The 25,309-nt window shown below is 45.6% G+C and overlaps 3 protein-coding genes across 3 annotated transcripts; 2 read left to right on the top strand and 1 right to left on the bottom strand.

The window, feature by feature from the left end:
* Window positions 1-3,879: 3,879 nt before the first annotated feature.
* LOC124694978 lies at window positions 3,880-9,950 on the bottom strand. Its single transcript, XM_047227897.1, has 7 exons — window positions 9,756-9,950; window positions 8,247-8,435; window positions 7,648-7,740; window positions 7,270-7,452; window positions 7,095-7,197; window positions 6,822-7,007; window positions 3,880-4,723 (listed from the first exon to the last, which is right to left on the bottom strand). Exons 1-7 carry the CDS (start codon window positions 9,948-9,950, stop codon window positions 4,398-4,400), a joined length of 1,275 nt encoding a protein of 424 aa, XP_047083853.1. The 3' UTR covers window positions 3,880-4,397.
* A 3,463-nt stretch (window positions 9,951-13,413) lies between these two features.
* Window positions 13,414-14,139, top strand: LOC124694977. The gene is made up of 2 exons (XM_047227896.1): window positions 13,414-13,667; window positions 13,769-14,139. Exons 1-2 carry the CDS (start codon window positions 13,414-13,416, stop codon window positions 13,905-13,907), a joined length of 393 nt encoding a protein of 130 aa, XP_047083852.1. The 3' UTR covers window positions 13,908-14,139.
* LOC124696619 (dehydrin Rab15-like) lies at window positions 13,854-17,022 on the top strand. The gene is made up of 3 exons (XM_047229325.1): window positions 13,854-13,896; window positions 15,880-16,533; window positions 16,617-17,022. The coding sequence occupies exons 2-3, from the start codon at window positions 16,336-16,338 to the stop codon at window positions 16,878-16,880; spliced, it is 462 nt and encodes a 153-aa protein (XP_047085281.1). The 5' UTR covers window positions 13,854-13,896; window positions 15,880-16,335; the 3' UTR covers window positions 16,881-17,022.
* Window positions 17,023-25,309: the final 8,287 nt, after the last annotated feature.

The following is a 25,309-nucleotide window of genomic DNA, read 5'->3' as shown; positions in this document are numbered from 1 at the left end:
ATTGGGATTTGGGCTACTCGGAGAGCTACCAGTACAATGCGGTGAATCGATTGGCATGCTTCCGGCCGCACCCATTTAAAATATTTGAGTAATCAGAATCTACGCTACACTTCTTCTTCTACGAGACCGGCGCACTTACCGTTAATGGCGCGGTGGTTCCGTGGGACGCCGGCGAGATTGTGCTGGCCGGACTTGCAGCGTTGCGCTTCCGAAGACCACTAAACGGCGGCGGAGGAAAAATCCCGATCAAACACGCAGATCTCGAGGTCGGGGAGGCCTTGGAGTGGCGGCGGGAAAAGTTTCCCGTGCGAGAGATCGCCGGAGTTGAGATCCGTCGGGCGGCGCGGCGCGAGGAAGAAGATGAAGTGGTGAGGTGCGGTGAAAGAATGAAAAATTACCGAGCTGCGGGGTATTTATAGGCCACGCGCGGAGATTCGGGATTCGGATCCAACGGTGGAAACGGAACGGTCGCACCGTTGGATGGATGACACGTGTCTTAGGTCAAGTGCGGTAAAATGACGTGGAGGTAACTTAACCATGCGCTCCCGAAATTTCCGGCTAAAGGTTTGCATCTGCGAAAATTTAGCGCGGGAAATAAGGAGGTTGTGCGCGGGAAAAGCGGAATCTCCGTTGCAATACCCGATCTGAAGACGAAGGATTTCCGAGTGAATGAACCCGGAATCGAGTAAAAGTTTTGAAGCTCTTCAAGATTCTCTTCGGATCCGAGCTGAATGAAGTCGGAGGAATGATGAATCTCGGAGAACTTCGGGGCTACTGTTGTGGGTATACTTTATGGGTATATCAACGGCATGGCCTAGATCCGGCAAGCCCGGGTGGCCCATAGTTGGTGGTGAGGCATGTGGCCCATCGGGCGGCCCGAGTCTGCTGTAGATCCTGAAGGATGAAGTCCAGCCCAGGAACGAGAAGCCGGATCTCACCGACCTACGAAGGAGGCCGGATCCGTGACAGCCCATGAAGTATCCGGATCCAGCACGTATTTGGAGGAAGGCGGATCCTTGACGTACACGGCAAGACATTGTACCGTAGTTAGGCAACTTGTATTCCGGCTAGGACTCTCCATGTAAACCCTAGATCTGTGCGCCTTTATAAGCCGGATCCTGGGAGCCCTAGAGGCACAACCACAACTCATTGTAACAACGCGAAAGCGCCCAGATAATTCCAGACAAGCAGCAGTAGGCCCTGTCATCGTGCAGGTGTTCCGAAGCTGGGTAAATCGCGTACCACCGTCCCGTGTGCACTCCGCCCTATGGCCCCTACTTCTTCTCCCCCTCGTGAGGATCCCTCTTCCGAGGCACTGTCGAATAGGCAACGACACGCGGCGTCCGGAGTCGGCGAGGGCCGCCGCAGACGGCGCCCCGAGGAAGGCGAGCAGCTGGTCGAGCGTGGCGCCGCGCGCCCCCGCGGCCACGAGGGACAGCGCCGTGTGGATGGACACCGGGGAGAAGGCGACGTTGCCCTTGGTGGCGGTGTTGTCGCCGCTTGCCGGCGCGAGCTGCTTGGCGAGGCGGAGCGCGAGGGTCGTCTGCCCGTCGCGCATCGTGGCTGGGTTCGGCGCGGGGCGGACGCGCGCGAGTGTCGCGTGGAGCCCGGCGGCGTACAGCAGCGTCGCGGCGACGGCGAGCGCGAGGAGGAGAGGGGGGCACGCAGGCTTGGGCAAAGGAGGGGATGGCATCGGCGGCGGGCGGCGGGCGGCGGTGGGTGATCAGCAGGGGGGAGGAAGAGCAGGGCTATGTAGGGTGGAGTAAATTGCAGACAACAAATGCTCGACTGTCCTCCATCTCCTAGTACTGTCAATTTGGGGAAGCGACGCGGTCAGAAATAGCTCTTCGCGTCAAATAGTCAAATGTGTAGCAATAAAGCGTCCTCATCTGATTCCTCAGCATGAGCTCTTACTCTTTCACTGAGAAGTACAGAAATGCAAGAAATATATTGCAATAATCACTTGCCATATCTGGTTTATTTTCATGTAAATAGGTAGCATCCACTTTTGCGTTGCTAGACTACTTCAAGAACATCGCAGCCCCTACGTGTCGACCTCCAAAGGTGCATTGTGAAGTTTAGCTGCAAACTAGCCCTTGTTTTTTTTAGTTTCAGTGATCACTGTTTGAAAAAAACGGCCGAATTAGCAATTAATAGACCGATTAATCATTACTCGGTACCTGAACGTGTCGATTACCAATAAACTGTTTGTGATAATCCTGTAGCTTGAATAACCGTTTCGATATTCCGATTACTAGGTATGTTCCCGATTAATTATTACACTTGGTAAAAAAATACAACATTTTCAACGCATATCACCTATACGGGTGCTACCCCGCCCTAATCAAGTAGGTTTTACGAAGCTCCCGCTTGATTCTCGCCTCCAGCTGCTCGATTCCCGCCATCGCCAACTAGTTCCTTGCCCCCCGTGCCCAATTCCTCGCAGTTTACCACCATACCTCGGATACAGGAGATCAACCACCTTGAGGAGCTCGTCCAGGAGCTCGAGGCCGCCTTCAAGAGGGGTAATACCCTGGGTAGGTGGTGGAAGAATAGAAACTTTAGGTCAGAGGAGGAGAAGTGGAAGGTAGAAACGTGGTGTCAGCTGGTGGATCTTGAGTCGCTCGTGACCTTGAAGATTAGCTCAAGAAGGAGAAGCGTACATGTTTTAGCCATTTGTGCTCTAGAGAAGTAGGACCAAGTATATAGAGACGCACATACTATTTCTTTCTTACATACACTGTTTTTGCTAATTTATGTAGATTGCAATGATTAATAGCCGACGAAATAAATCAGTTAATTATTTGAATTCCGATTAATCGCTACTCGCATACAGACAGAGCAGGCGGCAGCATAGCAGTGCATACTCTTGTGAAATATTACTTTTACCCCATGCCTGGTCAAAGTGAAGAGCTACTGTAGTGAATAGTAATAATTAGCAGCTGCTTACAACAACAAAATTGTGTTCAAAAGTTTTTCTTATGCACAGAAACGTCTTTTGTTGCTCCCTTTAAAAAAATCTTGAATTGAATTGTTCATAGCAAGGGTTCTCTCTTCCGCTACCTTGTTTGAAGCAAATTATGGCAATAACACAGATTTCAGGTCATGCATTGCTGCCTTGCTGGGAAAGACTCAGGATTCATGTTTCCAGTGGAAGATTCGTGGCTCCTCACTTCTTAGTGCTACTCCTCTAAAAGGAGGCAGTGCCAGCCAACTCTGCCCTCTCAGGGTAAAAGTGGCGCGTACCATATTGCAGAAGTATCACAAAATAGCATGTGTTGGATGTAAAGACGATGCAGCTGGCACCGTTCATTAACGATTCGATTTTTTTGTGTGGATAATATCTATAATCCATGCATAATGTGTGAGGAGGTCCTCTACTGTGTTAGTTTCGGATTTCAAATAAAGCAGTCCCACATCGATTTTATTTGTCAGGTTCTTGAATCCAATGCATAAAAATCTGCTGCTGACAATCCACATGCTACTCGACATTTCGCTCACATGCAGGATATTTGGTCACTAGTTTCTTTTCAAATTTATTTGAGATAATTCTTTTATCTCAGATCTATGCTGTTCTGTAATACATTGCTATTTCCATAATATTTTTGATATGCTACAATCATGGCAACAAGACAAAAAGGCAATCTGTTAAGAAAAAGATGTCATCATGTGCGCCACATCATTCTGGCTTGTGTTTGTTACTTCAACTCTGGAGTAAATGATTACCACGTAAGCTTTCAATTGCATTGTCTCTATAAATTCGCTAACTCAAATTCTGTACTGCTTTGATTCAGAGAGATATATATCCTAGCATACATAGGCCTGAGAGATATATCCTACCATACATAGGCCTTATTGGCTTACTCTAGAATGGCCCTAACCTATACATTTACATCATATATACATAACACCCACTTCCTTAAACTCAAGGTGGATTTGACACATTGGGTTTGAGAATATATATAGCTTAAGTTGTTCTCTAGTTTGAGCTTCTGTAAAGAAATCAGCAAGTTGAAGCTCTGATGGAACATAATCGAGGTGAATGGTTGATTGTTGCCAATGAGACGGTGCGAAGAACCCATCCACACCAATATGCTTGGTTAGTTCATGCTTGGCCAGTTCATTTGGTATCTGAATAGAAGTACTGTTGTCAAACAGAAAGGATGTGGGTGCTGTCACATAAGGCACCAAGATCAGCCAAATACCAAAGAAGGCATACCATCTCTTATGTACTAGTAGTAGCAAGTGCTCGAAGCTCGGGCTCAGCAGTAGAACAAGACATTGTTGCTCCTCTCGTTGAGTTCCACATAATGAGAGAAGTGCCAAGAAACAGACAATAGCTTGTAACAGAGCGAAGAACACGAAGCAACTGGCAATAATTAACTGAGGTAGGAGCCCTAGCAGACTGACTGAGGATGTGAACTGTGAGAACCTTCAGTGAAATTGTCCTGACTAGCTCGAAGTTCAGTTTTTTCAATCTTATTCTTGGTCATTGTTGCACTTTCGTGGCTGTTTGACGCTTCGGCAGAGACAGCCTGCAGGGCATGTTCAGGTGATAGATTTGGTGTAGAGACATCAGGGGGATCACCACTCCCATGTCTTGTTAATGTATTTGTAAAGAACTGGTTTACTTCAGCAACTAGATCTTCGTTTGGGCATTCGAGTAACTTTGCCAGCCTTTTTGCCCCAAAAGAGAAGGCACTGCGTATTCTAAAGTAATTGCCTGAAAAAAGTAACAGGTTATCAACACAACATATTGATGTGCTTTCATTGATCTTACAGAACGAGCAGTCAGAGCTTCTCTTTCAACAAATCCAAAATATGATATAAATTTGCTGCATTCAAGAGGATGATCAATAAAAGCAGCAAAATGACCACAAAGACTGGAAAAGGAAGTGTGCACATACAGGCAGCGTATATTATGGTTTTGAATTGCTTAAACAATCAAAATGAGATGGACATCATCTCTTAACTGTACATGTACTTTGCATGCAGTCAACGCATGATCTATTATAGGTCTACTACCAAGAGTAGCTGACTAAGCCGAGTACTACCAGTTGTAGTACAAAGGAATGATAAATGCAATTCAAAATAATGAAAAATTAGTAACCAACACAATTCAGAAAATAAGTTATTAACATTAGCTGCCACAGACCGATAGGATAATGTGCACTGAGTGGCAGTTCAAGGCATTGGGTCTTCTACCAGCTGGGTAAGAAATTGTTTTCCAGCAATATCTAAGGGATGCTTGGTACATCAAAATGGTACTCCCTCCGATCCAAATTAATTGCAGCAGATTTAGGCAAAATGTTGGCTAAAATCTGTTTAGGTTCAATGAACCTGCGGCAACTAATTTGGACCAGATGGAGTAAGTTACTTGGAGGCTACAAGGTTTTGCAACATGGGGTCTAACAAGCTTCGTTACTCCATTAAAGGTTTTTTATATCCCCTTGATGTGGCTTGTTAGCAGGACAAAGCTGTGAGTTATATGAGTTACAACTCAAATAAAAAATATATTACTTTACACATTGAATTCTCAATAGGTTATTGGACAGGATGGAGATACAGACACAGGGAGACACCAGATTAAAATATATAAATACAAAGAAAAATACATGACCTGCTATACACAACAGAGAGCAGACACAAAAGATCCATAACAACAACAACATCAAAGCCTTTTTCCCAAGAAACTAGGGGTAGGCTAGATATGAAACCCAACGGAAAACACACAGAAGATCCATAATAAGAAACTAAAAAGATGATAATGAATAAAAAGGCTTAGAAGGACGGCTCACCAATAGAGCTGGCTAACCAGTAGAGCCAACTCAACACACCACACCAATGGTAAATAGGGCACCCACAACACACCATAGCCCTACACATATGCAGCAGCCACCACCACATGACCATATGACCCATATGGACCTCTTCTTTTTCATTCTTAACAAGCTTCTTGAAGTCACCATCTCAGTCTTGCAATCTGGAGCTTACTATCCCAGCTACCTCTTAGTCCCACTGTGTCAGCTCTCCCTTAGACCCAAGAGAATGCAGCTGCCAGCCTAGAGGAGGCTGGATGGTGGAACAACCGAGGGGTCAAGCAGACAAGTGTGGTGACACTCCTCTTTCTATATAGGTTTACATCAACTTGGTTTGGGCCATATCCGTAGAGTATGTCTTTTTCTTTGTTCTCTTTTAAATAAGAAACTTAAAAGTTAAAAGGAAACATGTATGCATGTATCCCGCATGAACGGGCTGGTGGTAACAGTAGGTTAGTGCCATACCCGTGCAACATAGCTGAAAAGGAAGTATTTTGTTTAAGAATCAGACATCTGGCACAGCTATACCAGGCTTGGCCAAAATGGGGAAGCCTAGCAACCATAGATAGAGCAAGAGCCATTTAGAGTACGTGCACGGAGAGATATTTTTTTGGTCAGCACTAAGTTGTAGTTGCTGGTTACTTCTCTACAGATGTCTGTACAGTGGTGAGCTTCCACCGGTTGAAAAATTAAAACACACTCTTTCTAGATAACAGTTATGCACAATTCTTACCATATAATTCATTTTGTCATATGAAAATGCTTAGTAATTAGAATCTGAACATATCAAGATATCTCATGGGACATTATTTTTCCGATGTTTAATCTGATTAAATAGTAATTAGCATGTTTACCATATAGTTATGTAGACTTGCAAATATCTTTAATCCAAACACAAGGATAACGTCCATCGTATGACTAGCAAAAGGCAAAACCAGCAAGCATGAACTCTGTTGGATTCATCTGCTTCAATTAGACTATTTTAGGTAGGGTAGTAGTTACCTTTACTGACACTTCTTCCAAGGTTCTTGTTTGTTCGTAATGGATCAATAACATTGAAGTGCTTTGATACAAATGGTTGACCCTGGTTTTCCAGGGTGCGAGCCGCAACTCCATACAGCTGGCTGCATCTGTCTAGGAAGGCCTTGCTCAGCAACAAGTCACCAGTGTCCATCCGCGGGGAGTCCGCTGCATCAAATAACAATAAAATTTTCAAACACCATGTTTCGATAAGCTATGAAACAGTAGTAGGATTAAGACAATATATCAGATTACCAGTCATATCTGGAAGTGAATTTATAGGAACTGGGCCCCACAAACTCAAACAAAATTTCTCCCAATCAAAGTTGCTAAAGAATTCTAAGAAACGGTATAATACCTGCAAATGTAAAATTAACAAACAAGCAATGTTTTCATGTCAGGATAGTAAAATCCAAGAGAGAAAAATTACCTCAAGTGGTCCCGTAAAACAGTTGTTGAACACGTGAAAAATGTACAGAACTAGAGTCTCCAATGCATAAGTAGATATAAGACCATGGTGAGCTCCAAGAACACGACTCTCGTAAAAACACCATGCCTTAACCAATATGATACTCCGCTTGAATAAATGGTTTTTATTAATCAAGTTATCAACCTAATAAAATGTGAATTCATTAGAAGCAAGTATAGGAAGAAAAATCAAGTTGCTTTGATCGTCGAACCTATATGCGATAACCATAGCCATAAAGTGAACACTGTACATGTGATAGTATTAATATACACAAAGAAATTATTCCAGCAGATTATTTGCATATAGTAAACATTCAGTTGATTTAAACAAGAGACACACCTGTTCAAGGAAACTAAGTGTACACAATCCACCAACTTGGTTAAATGAGATATCAACAACAATGTTGTCCACGAGACACTTGATAAGCTTTACCTGTGCATGATTCACGAATAATATGAGAATGGTACCAAATGAATGAAGACACAAGACAGCAATATATAAGTAACAAAGCACAACCATAAAATAAGTAACATAAAGAGAAGAATATGTTTCCCTATTCTGAGAACTAGAAGGAAGTTGGAAGAATTTTTCCATAACACAATCCACCTGAATGTTTCAACTGGGAAATAATAGGTTAGTGCAGCTTACAATAAGGAGTAGCCTATACAAATAGAATATCCAGAAGCATGTGAATAAACTATGTTTGTTCAGTTCTACTCGGACGGTCCGACCCATGTGGCAAAAATCAAAATACAGCAATAGGATGTGACTAGTAATTTCGACATACACATGAGTGCAGGCAAGCTTGTTAATTCAACACTACCCTCCGCTCAAAACAAAAAAAAAATCAGCACTACCCTAGGTATATATAGCTACTGCATGAACCATGTATATACAGAAAAAGAAATATGATGTCGGACATGTCAGAGAGAGACTACCTCCGCCTGAATATACTGAACTTCTTTTACACACAATTCAGCAGTTTCATTTTTCTCTTCATGCTCCAAAGCATCCCGAACCAGATTCGTCCAGGTATCCTTTAATTCTTCACTATTAGTGAAAACAGTGACATCAATATCACCATCCGGTAAGTAAGTCTTCAAAGGGCCTGATCCGAAAGTAAAAACCTGAAGGCGGGGGAGGGGTCAATTCTATTTCAAGAACATATAATAGCAGATAGTATATATTTGGAACACAAGAAAAAGGTAGGACCAGGAAAGTGGCAAGGTGCTAGCAAAAAAAAAAATCTTGCATAGGAAAAGCAAACACTGAAACTAGTTTAGTTTCATTTTCCAAGAAACAAGAAACTACTTTAACACTGAAATCTCCCAACGTATCTAGAAGTAGTACAAATGCATGTTCTATGCCAGTCAGTAGTTCAACCACATGGCAACTGAATTAGGACTACAGAACAGGATCACTAAATATAATGTTGACTAAGAGATGCTGGCTTTGCATACCGTAACAACACCTTGTACCGTGGTCAATGGTGTTGTTCCATAAGAATTCATTAACATGGTATATACTAGTCTGCTGCATCGCATACGGAAATGATGTTGCATCAAAGCACAGGTAAATAATGCACTACAAAGATAGCAAGGTTCGTCTTCCAAAATAAAGTTTAGGTCTTGCACTCTTGCAGAGGGTCTCCATTGGATAAGAGCGCAAAGCTTGCAAACAGGTTAGGAAAGAGTAAACCACATGCGGACACATGCAAGTTCTTGAGAAGCAATAAGATGCCGTCATGTTTACTCGCAAAAAAAAAAAGATGTCTCATGTTCTTCGGTGAGGCTAAGTAGAGGAACTACGGATGCACTTTTGAAATTTCTATGAACAGAATGACTACCCCAGAATACACCATTTTCTGTGTGAATACTTAGTACAGTCACCTTCTGCTCAGACACACAACTTTCATGGTGTGAGTAATTAGTATAATGAGCTTTGCAGCACAGGCACACAACTTTTTGAGAGATTAACTACAGTTATGGCCCCTTTGACTCTGTCAATCACACAACAGCGACCTTATTTTGCTACACATAGTTAGTCCCAGAGTGCAATGCCGCAAGCAAACCTAGCATAAACACTTGACTAACTCCACGTATACAGATACACTCCAAAAGAGAGTGAAAGACAGGGAAGCACCCAGGTTGCAGATGCGGCACAATTTCTCCAACGGCTTCGGCATCAAGATCTTGCAATCACATAATCTCCAGTCAGCTATCGTCACAGCTCTTGAGGACTGGGAGCTTTTCAAGTGGAGTGTTGTCCCCTTTTCTTGTAAGCTGATTTCCTCAGCACCTACTCTGTAATCTGCCGTATGTGGCTTCGTTAATTCAAAGCTGGGCTCATTTGGATCCTACCGTCTAAAAGGGAGTGAATGACACTGCAAGCCACTAATCTATGTTACTTGTGGAAGCAATCGATCCACTTGGAAAGTCATTATATACCTGACAGGAGAGGCAGTTCCTGATAATGCGCTGTACGTAGTTGTAGACAGCATGCCTCCGGCCCTGGGAGTAGGCGTTTGGCTGGATGCGCGCGATCAGCTCGGCGGTCCGGGACTCGGCGACGGCCCACCGCTCGGGGTCGAGCCGCCTGGTCACCGCCGCCGATGCATTGGGCAGGAGCCCGTTGGGCACCATCGCGATGCGTGTGGCACCCAATGCGGCGAGCAGGATACCCTAGCTCCCAACACAATGGGGGCTGGCCGCAGAAGCCGTGGCAGCAGCAGCCGGCGGCGGGCCGGAGCAGCGCCCTTGAGCGCGAATCGGTGAGAAGAGAGGCGGACGGGCCAAAACCCTAGAGGGCGACGGATCGGTCCGGCCGCTGGGCGGGGGCGGCCGCCGCGACGGGAGAGATGGCCGGCGTGGGGGACTGGGGAGGGGAATGGAAGGAGCGCAGGCGCGCAGCCGGCTCCTCTAACAGTCCAACTTACTGAACGCAAGTTAGAGATGATTACGATTTGAAGTCCAAATTTGGTTTAAATGTCTACATTGATTTACGCCACTACACTGACATCCATCACTACCATGTTCTTCAGAGACATGATTTAGGTCTAAAATGATTGATTTTAATTTTTATATAAATCTACGATATACATACAGACATTACTTGCAATTAAAATTATGATGTAACAAATTTTAGTTTAGTAATTTTTGATACAGTAAGTGTCCACGTCATGAGCTACTCCCTCTCATTATAAGAAGGGTAGAGGGTTTTTTTTTTTAGTTTGTTAGGAATTATAAGGCCACTTTTCTTTGTTGTCTTGATTTCTGTTATTAGTTACTCCCTCCATTCACAATTACTCCGTGTTCTGATTTTAGACAAAATCGAAATTTGTAAAGTTTCATCAAGAATACATGAAAATATATATATTTGTAATATTAAATGCATATAATTTGAAAATTACTTTATAACGATTCTAATACAGTAAATTTTATATTGTAGATCTTGACATTTTTTCTAGATATTTGGTTCAATTTTATAAAGTTTGACTTTGACTAAACCCAGAATGTGAGGTACTCCCTCTGCCGTCAAATAAGTGTATGTTTGGATACGTCTTAAGTTAAACTTTATTAACTGTGACCAACTTGCTAATGCAGCAGCATTTACGAAACTAAATTAACATCGCTAAATTCATCTTGACATGTAGTTATATAATAATATAATAATTTGATGTCACCTATGTTGCTATCTTTATGTAAAAAAAGTTTGGTCAAAATTAAAAAATATTTGACTTCCAAAAAAACATACATTTATTGACGGACGGAGAGAGTAATTGCGAACGGAGGGAGTACATAAATTTCTCTATTATTTTCTCCCGATCCTCCAATGCATGTTGTTCCCTCTCTTATCATTTTTTTTCTCTCTCTCTCTTTGATGCATGTAAAAATTATTGGTCCATGCATTAGTTAGTTAGAGTGAGAAATTGACCTCATTGTCTTAGCAAATTGGCTCTCTTGCCTTATAATCCTATATGGAGGAAGTACAACACATGATACACATTGCATGGTACAATAACCTAACTTTTCTTAAGGATTTTACACTAACGTAGTTGGGTGACTCTACGGCGGGGATTGACAAGGGTTGAAATTGATCAAACATGAAACCGAAGAAACCGAAAGATTAGATGAAACATAGAGTAAGAGATTGTGCGACCAAGTTTTATGTACTATCAATTTGTCTTGGGAATTTTGGTATATGGCTAGGACGAACTGCAAACCGAAAAGGCCCTCTCTATTGTCCTCAAAGCTAATTTCAGTAAATCATCTATGGTGCCTATGCTGACATATTTCTTGAAATGGCTGAGGTATTAGGATGCAACATGGAATCCCTTACGTTCACCTCTATGGGCTCCCCATGGGTAAAAAAGACAAGAATTGAACACTTCTTCATATCATTGAGATAATTGATAGAAGGTTGGTTGGTATTGCAGACACATTATCATATGAAGGAAGATTAATTATTGAAATCCATTATTTCTGTCATTCCTAACTTTGCTATGTGCATCTTGCAATTACCTTTTGGTTTCTTTGGATTATGTGGAGGGTTCTGCCAAAGTCTTCTTATCAAGAGCTAAAGAAATTGAGAAGATAGGAATGTGCTTGGTTAAGTGGGAAAATGTGTGTAAAGCAAAGAAAAGCTGGAGGTCTTGGTGTGCTTAACCTCTAAACACAAAATTCTGTTCTGCTCATGAAAAAAAAATGTTCAAGTTCATGAACAGGAAAGCCATTCGCTAGGTCAATCTTATTTGGCATGATCACTATTTAGAAGATAAGTAACCTCAAAATTCCAATTCATGTGGTTCATTCTGGTACAAAGATTGCCTGAAGCTTCTAAATATTTTTCAACAGCTGTCCGCTTATATCTATGGTGATGGTGCTACAGTTAGACTCTAGTTAGATAATTGGTACGGGACCTCTATGAGAGAGGAATTCTGCATCTTTGTCCCTTTGCCATTGATCATAGTATGTCACTCAAAAAGGCGGTATAAATTTGCTGCAGTGAAGAGGTACATGATTTATTCCATCTACCTCTCTCCATGATTGTCTCTGAGTAATGTGATTAATTGGCTCCAATGTTGCATAATACAGAGCATGATCTTGGCAAAATTTAATTGGCAGTTATCTAGTCCCAATAAGCACCACCCCAGTAAAAGAGTCCATAATGCTCGCGCTCCTGTAGATTTGGCACTTGCACCTATGAGATGGATTTGAAAAAAGGTTGTTCTACCTAAACACAAGTTCTTCTTATGGTTGCTCTTGCGGGACAGCCTGAACACCAGAGAGCTTCTTTCAAGGAAAATATTCCATGATGAATCACAGACTTGTGTTTTATGTTCAAAAGGTGCCACTGAGGATTATATACGCCGCTTCATCAGCTGTGATTTTAGCCAGAACTTTTGTTGAAAATTAAACATGGAGATGGAATCTGAGATCGATATTTTTGAGATGCGGATGGATGCAAAAAAAAAAAAAAAAGAGGTATAGCCAAGTTTGCTTTAAGGAATCTCTCATAGTTGGATGCTGGAGTTTATGGAACCACAAGAATAAAATTATCTTTGAAGGTCTGTATATTAACTTAAGTGAATGTTTCAAGTCCTTTTTAGATTCTTTTGAGCTTGTACATGCGATTTTTATAAAAATGAAAATAATGTAGTAGGGGTCCTATTGTTTTTGTGTATAAAAATATATATTAAAGGGGTACTTATATGTATTTAGTTGACTCAATTCTTCTTGTCTACCAATGCCAAATTCAGCCACTGCGGTTGGCGGTTGCATAATAGATTAAATTGCTGATGTTTCGTTGTTCCCGTTCTATTTTGACCTTCCGCTGGTTGATACAATACAAGTATCGATCCAAATGCGACATTTGAGCTGTAATAATTGTGAAACAAACTTTGCAATAAAGTTAACGGAAAAAAAAACGATGCCAAATTCAGAATTTCTGTACAACTGTACTGCATTTCCGGCGTTGTGGGTTCGTATAGAAGCCAATCACAGAATTTCAGCGCTTGTGCAGCAGCAGATCAGCGCGACAGACCAGCCACTCCTCTCTCGCCGCTAACGCAGGTGTGGACGAGAAAGCAAGCCGAGCAAAGAGACGATGCTGCGCAGTAGCGCGCAACGCAACGGCGCCAACACCGTCCACTCCCCGTGCACGCCGCGCGGCGGCACGGCCGTGCTCACCCGCGGCAGGCGCCGCCACCTCCGCCGCTTGCGCAGCAACGCAAACAAGTCCCCCGAGGAGGAAGAGCGAGGCGGAGGCGACGCCAACGCTCTGTCCGGCGTGCTCCCCAGCAGGAGCGTGCTGCTGCGGGCCGGCGCGGTGGTCTTCGCCCTCGGCTTCGTCGACGCCGGGTACGTGAGCTCGCGTTAATAGGCACGCACCCCGTGAACAGATTCGAGAATCCATTGCGCAGTCTTTGCTGAACGCTGCTGGGTGCACGGCGTGCTTGCAGGTACAGCGGCGACTGGTCTCGCATCGGCGCCATCACCAAGGACACCGAGGAGCTGCTCAAGCTCGGCGCCTACGCCGTCGTGCCTCTCTGCTTGGCCCTCGCACTTGCCGTGCCCGGTGACAGCGGCGGTGAATCTTAACTGAGTTACAGTGTAGTACTACTTGATTATGCTCGGTATTCGTCTACGTCGGTACGAGTCAGTGCCTTAACTGAGTTACAGCATTTGAGCGGCACTCGACGCTGTTGGGATCATCACTCGTGATGCTGGTGCACGTCGATAAGATCAGTGTCGTTCTATACTTTGTTCAGTTAGAACGGTTTCTTTTGCCGGCGTAATCCCTCCCTCCATAAAAGCTTTTGTTATGAAACTACGTTCTAAAATGGAGTACCAAGTTAGTACTTATACGAGACTGAAGAAAAGAGCTATAAGGCTAAAATAAAATAGTGTGACCTGAATTTTTGGCACCTGGGTGTGCTTGAACCCATCTAAAACAATATGTCAGAAAAAGTATTAAAATGCCATAAATCATGTATGTAGAGAATGTATGCAGGTGTGTGCAACTGTGCATGTCAAGTTTGAATCTAAATTATGAAAGTTGTGCCTACACAAAAAACAGAAGTTACTGTTTACAATATAAGGAGTAGAAACAATGTGATATTTTCTATAAAAAATGTAGATTACACACGGTCGTATCTTTTCTTCAAAATTTTGGACATTCTATTTTAGCCAATTCATACATATGAAATAATATATTGACTAAAGGAGCAATTCGATAAACCCATACTTGTTGATGGATACAACCACTACTGCAAAGTAGTACTCCCTCCAATTCCTTCTAAATTTCTAATTATAAGGGATTGGTGGGAGTACAAAATAGAACCAGGAGCTAGGAGTGTGGTATTCTGTAGCTCGAGCTACATGTAGTATGTTTTTTTTAAAAAAAATGTCATTTCATCATTTCAAAAAACATGAATTTTTTTCTTAAGATAGATAATGCCCAGCTATAAACCAGTTCATGCTCTTATTTGATAAGCTATCAAACATACAGTTGAGCCAAGGTGTTGCGGACAGGGTTATGTGGAGATGGACGGCAGACGGCGAGTACTCTGCATCCTCGGCCTACACCATGCAGTTTGAGGGTGCTACTCGCTTTGATTTCCATGACACCATCTGGAATAGCGGGGCGCCGCTCAAATGCCGTATATTTGCTTGGCTTGCTGTTCTTGGCAAATGTCACACTGCGGACTGTCTGATGAAAAAGGGGTGGCCACATAACGCCGCATGTGTGCTCTGCCTCAGTGAACAAGAGACGGCGCTGCACTTGCTAGCCACCTGCAGCGTGACCCGGAGGATTTGGGAGAAGGTACTGCATACAGCTCAACTCCCGGCTGATTTGGTGCCCGCTTACGACACTGTCAAGCTTCACGACTGGCTTGTCTCCACTCAGCTTCTGCTCCCCACACCCAAACGCAAGGGTTGGTCCGCGCTCGTGCAGCTCACTTGGTGGTCTATCTGGAAGGAGCGGAACGCTCGCGTGTTTCAGAATAATATGGCTTCGACCCTTAACAGGATTCACTCAAATGTCATTGATGAAGCAACGCTATGGCGAGATGCGGGAAAATCGAGAGCTTATGACTTGTTGTTTAGACCCAGAGAGCCTGACTAGTTAGTACTCTTTTCTTCACAGCTGCTAGGAGTTTTTTTTCCTAGTCTTTCTCTCTTTCAAGTTTCCAGTACGTCTTGTACTCTCTTCTAATTAAATGAAAAGCAGGCTAGGCTGCCTTTTCGTCAAAAAAAAAAGATAATGTTGTACTCTACTATTGTGGAAAAAAAAAAGCAAAACAAAAGACTTGGTATTTTGGGCTGTGCAAAATTCACAAATTCGTGGATCTGAATAAGTGAACAATACATATTTTGAAACCTCCAATTTTTTTAGAATTTATCATTTTCTGTAGCCTCGAATATAATGCACTTTATCTTGAGATTAGAGTACATCATTGCCTACATCAAGAAAAAAAAATTCAATTTTTTAAAAAACTTTAAAATGTTGAATTCGAATTTTGTAAAAAAAAATGCCATGGAGCTCAGGCTACATTTGGACTTTCCGCAGGAGCTAGCTGACTTTTGTACCAAAGGCGAGTCAGTTAAAATAAATTGGAGGGTGATCTTCTATCCAGTACGAGCTAGCTGATCTGTCTGAGTCACGAGCTCCTTTCCAGAACAGTCCAATACGTACGTGGTGCCACCGACATGTCTGGACGCCGCGGCGTGCTCACACGTATCCATTCTCTTCACGCTCACCGCAACAAGACGCACCTTCCAGCTCGCCACGCGTGCACACGTACACCCCTGCCATGGACACCGGCCACCAGGACGATAAGTCCCGTTACAATCCTGTCAGCTTCACGCTGCAGTATAAATATCATCCTCAGGCATAGCACTTGGCTGCATCAGTCTGCTATCCAAGTTAGCCATAACACTTTGAGATTGTTCTTGATTTGTACACAAATTCGGAAAGAGTGTCCAGAGGAGATCTCGAGACCGAGCCACAACTTCACCCGGCAAAATGGAGTTCCAAGGGCAGCGCGACAACCCCGCCAACCGCGTCGACGAGCACGGCAACCCGTTCCCGCTGGCCGGGCATGACGCCATGGGTGGAGCACACGCTGCTCCTGGCACCGGCGGGCAGTTCCAGCCCAGCAGGGAGGAGCACAAGACCCGTGGCATCCTGCATCGCTCCGGCAGCTCCTCCAGCTCCAGCTCCGTAAGCGTCTCTGTCAGATCCGCTCAGATACATTGATCGTTTGCTGCGGGTACGTTTAGTCTAATTTCCGTCGTTTGTTGCAGTCTTCTGAGGACGACGGTGTGGGCGGGAGGAGGAAGAAAGGCATGAAGGAGAAGATCAAGGAGAAGCTTCCCGGCGGCCACAAGGACAACCAGCAGCACATGGCCGCGGGAACTGGCACCGGAGCCTACGGGCAGCACACGGCTGCGGGAACTGATGCCTACGGGCAGCAAGGGCACGCGGGAATGACCGGCGCCGGCGCCGGCACAGGCGAGAAGAAAGGACTCATGGACAAGATCAAGGAGAAGCTGCCCGGACAGCACTGAGCCGCTAGCTCCGGCTGGCTGTTCGCTTTGGCAGCACCGCCTTAAGAGTCTCTGCCTCTTCAAGATCCACGTGGTGTTTGTTCAATAATAATCGGATAAGGCTGAACGAGAAAATATCTCCGATCGTTCGTAGCAGAGACCACCTTTTACCTTCACGGTGTGCGTGTTTGTTGTGCGTGTGTATTCCGTGGTTTCATGTGTGTAATCTATACCTAATAATAAAGGAGCTAAGGTTTCTAGCAAAAAGTTTCGTTAACGCTTTTTTTTTACCGTTTTACCCTTCCACTAAATCGCATAATACATCAATTTGCCACTGTATCGGTTCGTTTTAGTTTTTCAGAAAAGCTTGGTGTCCACTGAAAGGGGTTAGGTGCAAGGCGATGGGAGAGAACGTGTTCCTATTTACCTTCTCGCAGGAGTCCGGGAAGAAGAAAGCCCTGTTTGATGGCCCATGGAAGGCGAACAACGATCTGATCGTGATGTCGGATTTTGATCCGGGCAAGGCAATGGATGAGCATTCCTTTGACACAATTCTGTGTTCAAGTTACCTTTGGGATGGATGAACAGAGATATGGGCATGGAGATTGGAGATATGGTGGGAGAAGGGGTGGATGTGGATGTGGGGGATGATGGTACCGCAGTCGGCGAATACCTTCGAGTCAAAGCTCGGATCAACATCACCAAGCCTCTGATGAGGGGATTCATGAGACCGGGAAAAGAAAGCGACTCGCAGGTTTGGTGTCCGTTTGAGTATGAATTCCTTCCAGAGTTCTGTTACATCTGTGGCATCATCGGACATGACTACGATGGCTGCTCGGTTACCCTAGCTAAGGGAGAGAGGAGACAATACGGCGGCTGGCTGCGCGCTTTCATACCAAAGAGAAGCAATCATGCTGAGCAGCAGAAGTGGAATGAATGGAGGACTTGGGGGTATGGGAGAGGCTCCAATTCATCGGGGCGTGGCTCGGGGAGAGGGAGTGATAGCTTATCCTGGAGGAAGGAGGAGATGGAGAAGCATGCAAATGTGAGCAGAAACAAATCACCGTCGTGCAGTGAGGAAGCATCGAGCCCACTCAAAATAGGGGAGAAGAAACAGACGGGTGCTGCGCAGAAGAAGCTGGAGTTCCCGGAGAAGAATGGAGAGGAGCCTGGTAATGAACAAGTTGACAAGGGGGAGGATGAGGTGGAGGATGGGCTGGCGTCGGAGAACAAGGATGCCGAGGAAGCTGAAGGGCTGGCTGCAGACATGGGGACACATGCAGGGGCAGCTGTGGCCATGCAGGATAATGCTGCTCACGTCGATCAAGTCGGCACACTGGGAGGCGAAAACAATATGGTGCAGCCAAGGGGCTCATTCAAAAGGAAACAGAGGAAGGGTGTCGGAAAAAAGGAGAATCTGAATGTTAGGGTGGGGAAGAAGAGGGAGATGGAGGATATGGACATTGTAGAGGAGGAGATGTTAAATAAAAAGGCGAAGGGTGCTGTTGTCCTTAACAACGAAGCGATGGCGGGGCTGCCGGATCAGCCCTGCAAGGACCAATGAAGGCCGTGGCTCAGAACTGCCGGGGGCTTGGGAACCAGCCGGCAGTCAATGGTCTTCTGGAGCTGCAGAAGATGGAAGATCCCGACATCCTCTTTCTGTCAGAAACTAAGTTGATAGAAAGGGAGATGGACCCGCTGAGGTGGAAGCTTAATATGCCAAACATGGTGGTGGTAGACAGTAATAGAAGGAGCGGTGGGCTAGCCATGTTCTGGAAGAGAGGGGTGAATGTGAGTTTACAATGGAAGGGGAGATACCACATCGACGTCGATGTGCGGGAGGAAAATGGCACAAAATGGAGACTAACGGGAATTTATGGCGAGTCTAAGGCTGGGGAGAAGGAAAACACTTGGAAGCTCCTTCGGAACTTACATGCACAATCTGATTTACCATGGATGGTCCTGGGAGACTTCAACGAGATTTTGTTCGCTGGGGAGAAGGAGGGAGGGCCGGCTCGGGCCCAAGGGGCTATGGAGGCTTTTAGAAGGACGCTGGAGCACTGTGAGCTGGAGGACCTAGGCTTTGTCGGCGACCCCTTCACGTGGAGGAACAATTGGCACTTGGCCGATGGTTACATAAGGGAGAGGCTGGATAGGGCGGTAGTGAATGCAGCATGGAGGTGTCTCTTCCCGCTTTATAAAGTGATAAATGGGGATCCTCGCCATTCGGACCATCGGCCAATCATTGTGGAGCTAAATGAACAATCGCGCTTCTTGGAAGGCCGTGGGGGAGGGGAGAAATGCTTCCGCTTCGAAGCAAGTTGGCTGCAGGAGGAAGGCTGTGAGGATGTAGTGGAGGAAGCTTGGAACCGGGCTTTTGAGGAAGGAGCGACAGGAGCGTATGAGGGGTTGAAGAGGGTTAGTGGCAGTTTGGCGACGTGGGATAGGGAAGTATTGGGGGAGCTCAAACATAGAATTAAAAGAGCAAAGAAAGAGCTGGAGGCCTACAGAAGGAAGGAGATAAATCAACATAACATCAATAAGGAGCATCTCCTGAAATATAAATTGAGCCGTTTGGAGGATCAATACAATATTTTCTGGCAGCAAAGAGCACGAGCAAACTGGCTTAAGAATGGGGACCGGAACACGAGCTTCTTTCACGCTCATGCTTCGGAGAGGAGGAAGGTGAACAGAATTAAGAAGCTGAGAAGGGAGGGAGGGGGAGTAGTGGAGAGGGAGGAAGAGCTAGGACCTTTTATCACTAATTTCTACAAAAGTTTGTTCTTGTCTTCTGCAGGGCAAGTAAATGAGGACCTCCTTCAGTACGTTCCCCAGTCGGTAACATCGGCAATGAATGATCACTTGAACTCACCGTACACAGTGGAGGAGGTCAGGAAGGCTCTGGACTCAATCGGAGACCTCAAAGCGCCAGGAACGGACGGTATGCCGGCTCTTTTCTACAAAAAATTCTGGCACATCCTGGGTGATAGAGTCCAGGCCGAGGTCCTGGAGGTCCTGAATGGAAGGGAGATGCCGCAAGGCTGGAATGAGACGACCATCGTGTTAATACCAAAAGTGAAGAATCCAGAGAGAATTACTGAGTACAGGCCAATCAGCCTTTGCAATGTCATATGCAAGCTTATCTCGAAGGTCTTGTCCAATCGCCTGAAGGTTCTGCTACCAGACATTATCTCACCAACACAGTCGGCCTTCGTGCCAGGGCGCATGATCACTGATAATGTGCTCCTGGCTTATGAGATAACCCATCATATGCATAGAAGGAAAGGTGGAAAGGACGGGCTGGTAGCTGTTAAGCTCGATATGAGTAAGGCCTACGACAGGGTTGAGTGGCTGTTTTTGGAAAAAATGATGCAGAAGATGGGATTTACCTCACAGTGGGTAAAACTGATCATGAATTGTGTGAAATCGGTCTCCTACCGGGTCAAAGTCAATGGGAGTTTGTCTGATGCTTTCAAACCTGAGAGAGGTCTGCGCCAAGGAGACCCTCTGTCGCCGTATCTCTTTATCCTTTGTGCCGAGGCTTTCTCCGCCATGCTCCATCATGCGGAGGTGAATGGTACACTGGAAGGAATTCAACTCTGTCCCACGGCGCCGAGGGTCAATCATCTCTTCTTCGCGGACGACTCTCTCATTGTCATGAAAGCTACGGTTCAAAGTGCCCAGAGGCTGCAAGAGATCCTGGCATTGTATGAAGCACAATCGGGTCAGATGATAAATAAGGAGAAGAGCTCGGCATTTTTCAGCAAAGGCACTAGACATAGAACCAAGAGGGCAGTGCTGGGTGCCTTGGGGATTCCAAGAGAGTCAATGAATCAACGATACCTCGGTCTACCTGTACATCTGGGGGCATCAAAGAAGAAGGAGTTCGAATATATTAAAGAGAATATCTGGAGACGGATACAAGGATGGAAGGAGAAGCTCCTCTCAAAAGCGGGAAAACAAATCCTTATAAAGGCGATTGCCCAGGCCATCCCAACTTATGCAATGTCATGCTTTGATTTGACGAAAGCTCTATGTGAGGAGATCAGTACTATGATCTGTCGCTATTGGTGGGATCAGCAAGAGGGGAAGAACAAATGCCATTGGCTGAGCTGGGAAAAACTGTCTCGCAATAAGAAGGCTGGGGGCCTGGATTTTAGAGACCTGCATATTTTCAACCTCGCCATGCTGGCACGGCAGAGTTGGCGCCTTCTGAAATTCCCGGAGTCATTGTGTGCAACTATCTTGAAAGCGAAATATTTCCCTCATTGCTCCATCTTGGAGGCTAGGCCGAAACAAGGCATGTCGTACACATGGAGAAGCATCCTTAGAGGATGTGAGCTGATGAAGGAGGGCATCATTTGGCGTGTGGGGAACGGAGAGTCAATTGCAACGTGGGAAGATCCCTGGCTGCCAAGAGGAACAACTAAACGTCCTAGCTCCTACCGCGGTCAGTCCATAATTACGCGGGTTAGTGATCTCATAAACCCCGTAACAGACCAATGGGATGAGGAACTGCTCAAGGACCTTTTCAATCTGGACGATGTGAAAGAGATATTGCTGATCCCGATTCGCCCAGGTATGGAAGACACGATTGCGTGGCACTATGACGCAAAGGGTATCTTCACAGTGAAATCGGCCTATCAGCTAGGGGTGAAATTGCGTGATGAAGCTATCAGCCGTGATGCTAGTTCTTCGGCGGGCCCTCTTGTACAGCACCAAACGTGGAGGAGTATTTGGAATCAGGAACTTCCAGGGAGAGTCCTCATTTTCTTCTGGAGGTTTACACACAACAGCCTTCCTACAAAGCTCAACATCAAGCGCAAAAAGGTTGATCTTGATACTAGATGCCCTGTATGTTGGCGACTTGATGAAGATGGAGGGCATATCTTTTTGCGCTGTAAAGCAGTCAAGCAGGTCTGGCGGACTCTGGACTGCGAGGACCTCCGGATATCGTTGTGTGAATGCACCATCGCGAAACAGGTGGCTGACGAGATACTCTCGCTGCCGAAGGAGAAGAGGTTACTTGCTATCATCCTACTCTGGGATTGGTGGACAACGAGGAATAAGACAAATGCGGGAGAAAGGATGGCCTCGACAGATGATGTCTGCTTCAGAATACGCAAGCATCTCATGGAATTCTGCCCACAGGAAGCGCCGGTGCAAGACACGCGTGTTGTGCAGGATAGATGGGAACCACCAGACACAGGCTTCATCAAGGTGAATGTTGATGCTGCTTTCTGTAAGGAGACACGCAGGGGCGCGTGGGGCTTCATTGCTCGGGCGGGCGATGGCAGTTTTCTCGCTGCTGGAACGGGTGTCATGGACCATCTGGCCAATGCTCTCCATGCGGAGGCCTCGGCCTTTGTGGCAGCGATCAAGCGTATGAGCAATATTGGCTTCTACCGGGTGATCTTCGAATCCGACTCCCTCAACTTGGTAAATGCACTGAAGTCTGGAGAGGCCGATCTATCTGACATCGGTGTTTTATTTCGAGAAGCTAGGAGTCTTTGTTTCTTAGCTTTCGATGCTTTTGCTTTTAAGTTCTGCCGTAGATCTTGTAATAAGGCTGCCCATGCAATAGCTCAGCATGGTAAAACCCTAGACGTGCAGAACTTGATCTGGCTGGAGGATGCTCCAGCGTTTGTGTCTGTTTTGGTTGCTAGCGATCTTGCTACGCACCAGGTTTAGTGAAATATATTTTCACGTTTCAAAAAAGAACTGCTCTGCCCGCGCGTACCTTCGTTTCTTCTTTTTCTCTCCCGCAAACTCCACCCGCTGTGCATGCACCACGCTCGCCCGGCCGCTATGGGTCGAGATCTCAAACAAGGCCACCACTGGGCTTTTTTTTTTGGTCAAAATATTGGGTCGAGATCTCAAACAAGGCCACCACTGGGCGCTCACGAACGGATATTTCGTGTCAATAGCCCCACATCGCTCGCCTATAACGTGTTCCACTGGTTTATATGCCTAAATTTTCTGGATTATAATAAGCTGATTTGGAAAAGTATCAGCAGGAATCGAACGCTGCTGGGTGACCCGATTAAATGAGAAAATTAGATGGGAAGTAAACAACGAAGAAGAAGGCAAAATTCGCCATTGACCGTGCGGTGGGAGGAGACACGGAGCGCGGTTCCGCGGCCTGCTGCTGCAAGGGGGCGCTCGGCCCCTGCCGCACCGCGGACCAGCGGGAGCGTCCACCGCTGGCTGCTGCTCCTCGTCACACGCGGGCGAGCGCTCCCGCGTCCGCACCCTGGCCGCGCTCTTCTTTGGAGAAGAAGATAACCTTATCCGGTTACCACTTGAGGAGGCAATTTGTGTATTCATCGTCACTTCCTCTTATTCAGAGATAATATAATTCGTGCAGTTCTCTTTCAAGCCCTTATAGGCTGCTTACTTACTTTTGTTTTATGCATGTGAGTCCTCTGATTTTAATAATCTCACCTAGCTAAAGGATGCTAGCTAATATACCAAACACCCTACATCAATTGATTTTTCAGAAAAAGGATAAATGATTAAACTTATACACTATGTTATGGTTCATGTATTATTAGTCTAAATCTGTTATGCAATTTCAGCCATTTTTCATGTTTTATGTAACTTAGTTTTATACAATTTTTGTGTCTACGTCAGGTTTAACTCCGTTTTGCACTTCCTCTCTTCTACAAAACTTGTCTTAACAATTTTATTACTCACTCTGCCACCGCAAGTTAAAAAACGGTTCAAATAGAAACGCCCATTGAGTACCTGGTTCCCGTCATTTCCGTCGTGTTGTCGCAAGCTTCTCCTGAATTGTGTCCCGTCCAAAACCTGTGATACCTATTGATTATATGTGCTTGATAGTCCTACCTCGCTACATTACAAGCAGTTCAGCCGGTTTAAATACATCAAGCATAATGTAATCAACAAGCCACCAGATCTGATTACAAAGGAAATTAACTTCCCCATAAGCCATTGGGAGAGAAGTTGCTGAGGGTGGCAGCGCGACGCCCGATCAAGAGCGAAGGAGGAAGGCAAGAGATGGGAAGAAAACTGAAGTCAGAGGAGAGCACGAGCTTTGCCTGAGAGATGGAAAGAAAAACAAAATTCGAACAAACAGAGGAGCCTCGGGCGTCGTGGCGAGCGCTGGCCGAAGCAGGACGTCGATGACGGGCGGCGCGTGGCTAGGGAAGCTGCGCAAGAGGCCGAGCATCAGAGGCGGAGGCGGAGCCTTCGTGCACAGGGCGGCGACCGGAGCCTGATGAGGGCGAGGGCCGCGCGGGACGGTGGTGGCGCGCGACGTCGGGCCGAAGAGGAGGGGGGACGAGGCGCGACAAGGTTGTGTGCGGATCGACGGAGGGCGCGGCGGCGGTCTCCGTGCAGGAGCGAGGCATAGAGGACGGGGCTCAGGGCTAGAGAATGAAGGGAGAGAGATGAGAGGTGGGAGGACCGAGCGGCGAAAAGAAAAGGGAAGGGGGTTTTCTGCAAAGAAGCCGGCGGCGGGGTGTGGATTTGGCCGGAAAAAGGGTGGCAGGGTTTTTTTGGCTGGGCTGGAAAAGGTGGCCTCCGGCTGGGCTAGGCTTGGCCTGGTCGGTTGGTTGCCTCTTTTTTTTATTAAAAGAGTTTCTTTTATTATTTTTTGTTTCTTTTTTGGGCTAGCTCGTTTTTCCGTTAACAAAACCTGATACAGTGGATTTTAGTCCCGCATGCTCCCTGAAGTCCATCTCCACCGATTAATATACATGATTTACTTTGAAAATAATATGGTTTGCCTAATTGACACATGCGTCGTGAGCTAAATATAACTGGGATGAATTTTATTGTCTATCTCAAAGCTATTAATGTTAACATTTCTGCATTGTTAGTTTCTTTTGAATTGTAAATTGGACTCGCCTTCGAGAATATTAACATGTGAGCCGTAGCAACGCACGGGTTTTGTCCTAGTCAATAATAAGAGCACAACCGTATTTGTTCTTTAAATTACACTATTATTGCTAGTTAAGGAATCATATATACTGTTGGATAATTAGGCATAATTTTTATGATTAATTTTAGAATATTAAACATGACAGAGAGCAACTACTAACATGAGAAACTCGAACATACTAGATGCATTAATCAACATGAATAGTAGCAGGGCAAATAATACAACATCCATCGCTAAATAGATCAAGATATGTCGCCCGTACCGATCCAGCGATCCAGTTGTGGTAGGGTGGAGGTGTAGCAGATGTTATTGATGACAACGTTGTGAACGACAAAGATGACGGGTTATTGATGACAACGTTGTGGACGACAGAAACAACGAGTAGATGGAAGCCGACCTATGATGAAGAACTAAAGCAGTAGCGTTTCGCAAAAACCTAATTCGCCCTCTCCCGTACAGATCGCAAAGGTGAGTGGTTCTGGAGACCTGCTCCCCCGTTCACCGGTGCACGCCGGCGGGCAGGATGGAATAGGCTACGATGGCG

Source organism: Lolium rigidum, chromosome 3 (assembly GCF_022539505.1).
Source record: "Lolium rigidum isolate FL_2022 chromosome 3, APGP_CSIRO_Lrig_0.1, whole genome shotgun sequence".
Classification (NCBI taxonomy): Eukaryota; Viridiplantae; Streptophyta; class Magnoliopsida; order Poales; family Poaceae; genus Lolium; species Lolium rigidum.
Note: the sequence above shows the minus strand (reverse complement) of the source record. Positions and strands in the feature narration are given on the sequence as shown.